The sequence below is a fragment of the Onychomys torridus genome, chromosome 2, assembly GCF_903995425.1.
Source record: "Onychomys torridus chromosome 2, mOncTor1.1, whole genome shotgun sequence".
NCBI lineage: Eukaryota > Metazoa > Chordata > Mammalia > Rodentia > Cricetidae > Onychomys > Onychomys torridus.
Window position 1 is genome coordinate 73,152,048 of NC_050444.1, and position 2,951 is coordinate 73,154,998.

The 2,951-nt window shown below is 38.3% G+C and overlaps 1 protein-coding gene across 1 annotated transcript; it reads right to left on the reverse strand.

Annotated features, from left to right (window-relative positions):
• Positions 1–1,774: 1,774 nt before the first annotated feature.
• LOC118577890 (olfactory receptor 13C8-like) lies at positions 1,775–2,737 on the reverse strand. Its single transcript, XM_036178550.1, has one exon. It carries the CDS (start codon positions 2,735–2,737, stop codon positions 1,775–1,777), a length of 963 nt encoding a protein of 320 aa, XP_036034443.1.
• Between the last annotated feature and the right edge of the window lie 214 nt (positions 2,738–2,951).

Genomic DNA, 2,951 nt, shown 5'->3' on the forward strand with positions numbered 1-2,951 from the left:
TTTGCAATCTTCTGCATGTTGACATCCAGTTATGCCAGCACCATTTGTTGAAGATGCTTTCTTTTTTCTATGCTACAGTTTTGGCTTCTTTTTTGAAAATCATATGTTCACAGCAAGCCAACAGCCAACATCAAATTAAATGGAGAGAACCTCAAAATGATTCCACTAAAATCAGGAACAAGACAAGGCTGTCCACTCCCCCCCATATTTATTCAATATAGTACTTGAAGTTCTAGCTAGAGCAATAAGATAACAAAAGGAGATCAAGGGGATACAAATTGGAAAGGAAGAAGTCAAACTTTCATTATTTGCAGACAATATGATAGTATACATAAGTGACCCCAAAAATTCTACCAGGGAACTCCTACAGCTGAGAAACTACTTCAGTAAAGTGGCAGGATACAAGATTAACTAAAAAAAAAATCAGTAGCCCTCCTATATACAAATGAAAAAGGGGCTGAGAAAGAAATCAGAGAAACATCACCCTTTACAATAGCCACAAATAATATAATATACATTGGGTAACTCTAATTAAGCATGTTAAAGACCTATATGATAAGAACTTTAAGTCTCTGAAGAAAGAAATTGAAGAAGATATCAGAAAATGGAAAGATCTCCCATGCTTATGGATAGGTAAAACCAACATAGTAAAAATGGCAATCTTACCAAAAGTAATATACAGATTTGATGCATTCCCCATCAAAATCCCAACACAATTCTTCACAGACTTGGAAAGAGAAATACTTAACTTTATATAGAAAAACAAAAAACCTAGGTTAGCTAAAATAATCCTGTACAATAAAGCAACCTCTGGAGGCATCATGATCCCTGACCTCAAGCTCTACTCTAGAGCTATAATAATAAAAACAGCTTGGTACTGGCATAAAAATCGACATGTGGACCAATGGAATCGAATTGAATATCCTGTCATTAACCTGCACACCTATGATCATATAATTTTTGACAAAGAATCTCCAGGTGGAGCTCCAGGTGTCCAACTGTCGAGAAAGAGGAGGGACTGCAAGAGTGTGAATTGTTGAATCCAAGATTGCAAAAAGCACAGGGAAAAATAGCCAATCGAATGGAAGCACATGAATTATGAACCAATGGCTGAGGAGCCCCCAGCTAGATCAGGCCCTCTGGATAAGTGAGACAATTGAATAGCTTGATCTCTTTGGGAGGCACCCAGTCTGTGGGACAAGGACCTGTCCTTAGTGCATGAGCTGGCTGTTTGAAACCTTGGACTTACACAGGGACACTTTGCTCAGTCTGGAAGGAGAGGACAGGACCTGCCTATACTGAATGCACCAGGTTTAAATGAATCCCCAAGGGTATCTTGGTCCTGAAGGACATGGGAATGGAGGGGAGGGGCTGGGGGAGAAGGTGGGGATAGGGGTGGGAGGGGGGAGGACAGGGGAACCCATGGCTGATGTATAAAATTAAAACACATAATAATAATAAAATAAATTTTAAAAATTTAAAAAAAATAAGAAAGAATTTTAAATAAATGTTTTTCTTAAAACATTTTACCTATTATTTTCTAAATGTTTAAGAGTTTATTTTTCCTTGCTGACTAATTACTAAAATATTTTCAGCATTCTTGCCTTTCTATAATAGTGTATTTTACAAATGTCAATATGTCTCATTTCTGCATTTATATCAAAAACCTAACTGTAACAAAAGCAATGAAAATATTTTAATGGTTTCAAATTTTCATATGTATGAATTTTGGGTTTATAACAACTTCACATAGTGAGTCACACAGTCTAAGTAATCATTTCTGTTTTATCAGATGTTCTCCTCCCAGCATGTTCCTCACAGCAACCTTCACATCCTTGTTCCTCAGACTGTAGATGAGAGGATTGAGCATGGGGGTTACCATCCCATAGAAGAAGGAGATGAGGACCTCAGTCACACTTTGATGTTCTGCCCCAGAAGTGGCTTTAGACTTGGGCTTCGCATACATGCAGAAAATAGTTCCATAGAATAGAATTACCACTGTCAGATGGGCAGAGCATGTGGAGAAGGCCTTCTGTTTTCCTTCAGTGGAAGGGATCCTCAGAATAGTGGCAACAATGAAAACATAAGAGATAGCAATGACTAAGAATGGGACTACTAGAAAAAGCAGATTTGACCCTGCCATGCTAATCACATTGATGGAAATATCTGCACAAGCCAGTTTCAGAATGGCTAGAATTTCACACTCAAAGTGGTGAATAACGTTATTAGTACAGAATGGTAATTGCAATGCAAGAGATGTCTGCACCAATGAGTCAACAAACCCAGCAACCCAGCATCCAACCGCCATGGACACATAAGTACCCTTGCTCATGATGACAGGGTATCTCAGTGGGTAACAGATGGCCAGAAAGCGGTCAAGTGCCATTGTGCCTAGAAGCACACATTCTGTGGCACCCATGGCAAAGGAGAGGAACATTTGTACCATGCATTCAGGGAAGGACACTCTCTTTCTTCCTTCCAGGAAGCTACCAAGAATTAGTGGGACAAAAGAGCTTGTATAGCAGATATCCAGGAAGGAAAGGTTACAGAGGAAGAAATACATGGGAGTATGCAGGTGCACATCATAGATAACTACTGAGATAAGGACTCCATTTCCAAGCAGGATTATCAGATACACGCACAAAACTAGCACAAATAAAATTTTCTGGAGCTTTGGGTGGTCAGACAGCCCCACCAAGATAAATTCTGTCAACATAGAATCATTGGCTCTCTCCATATGAATACGGCTGTCCTCCAGCAGAACTCTGGGAATAATAGAAAGAAATCTATTAATTGAAGTTTATAAGAGCCCCTTCATAAAATAATCACAGTCTTTGATGCTGCTGGCATGTATTTAGATGCCACAGTATAAGAGGGGAAATATTTTTCAATACTATTAATTTTTAGTTAAGAATTTTTCATTTTAAAATATTTTAATTGAAATAGAATTA

What these genes read in the sequence shown, in the direction of transcription:
- LOC118577890 (XM_036178550.1), bottom strand. Translation starts at nt 2,737, where the DNA reads ATGGAGAGAGCCAATGATTCTATGTTGACAGAATTTATCTTGGTGGGG.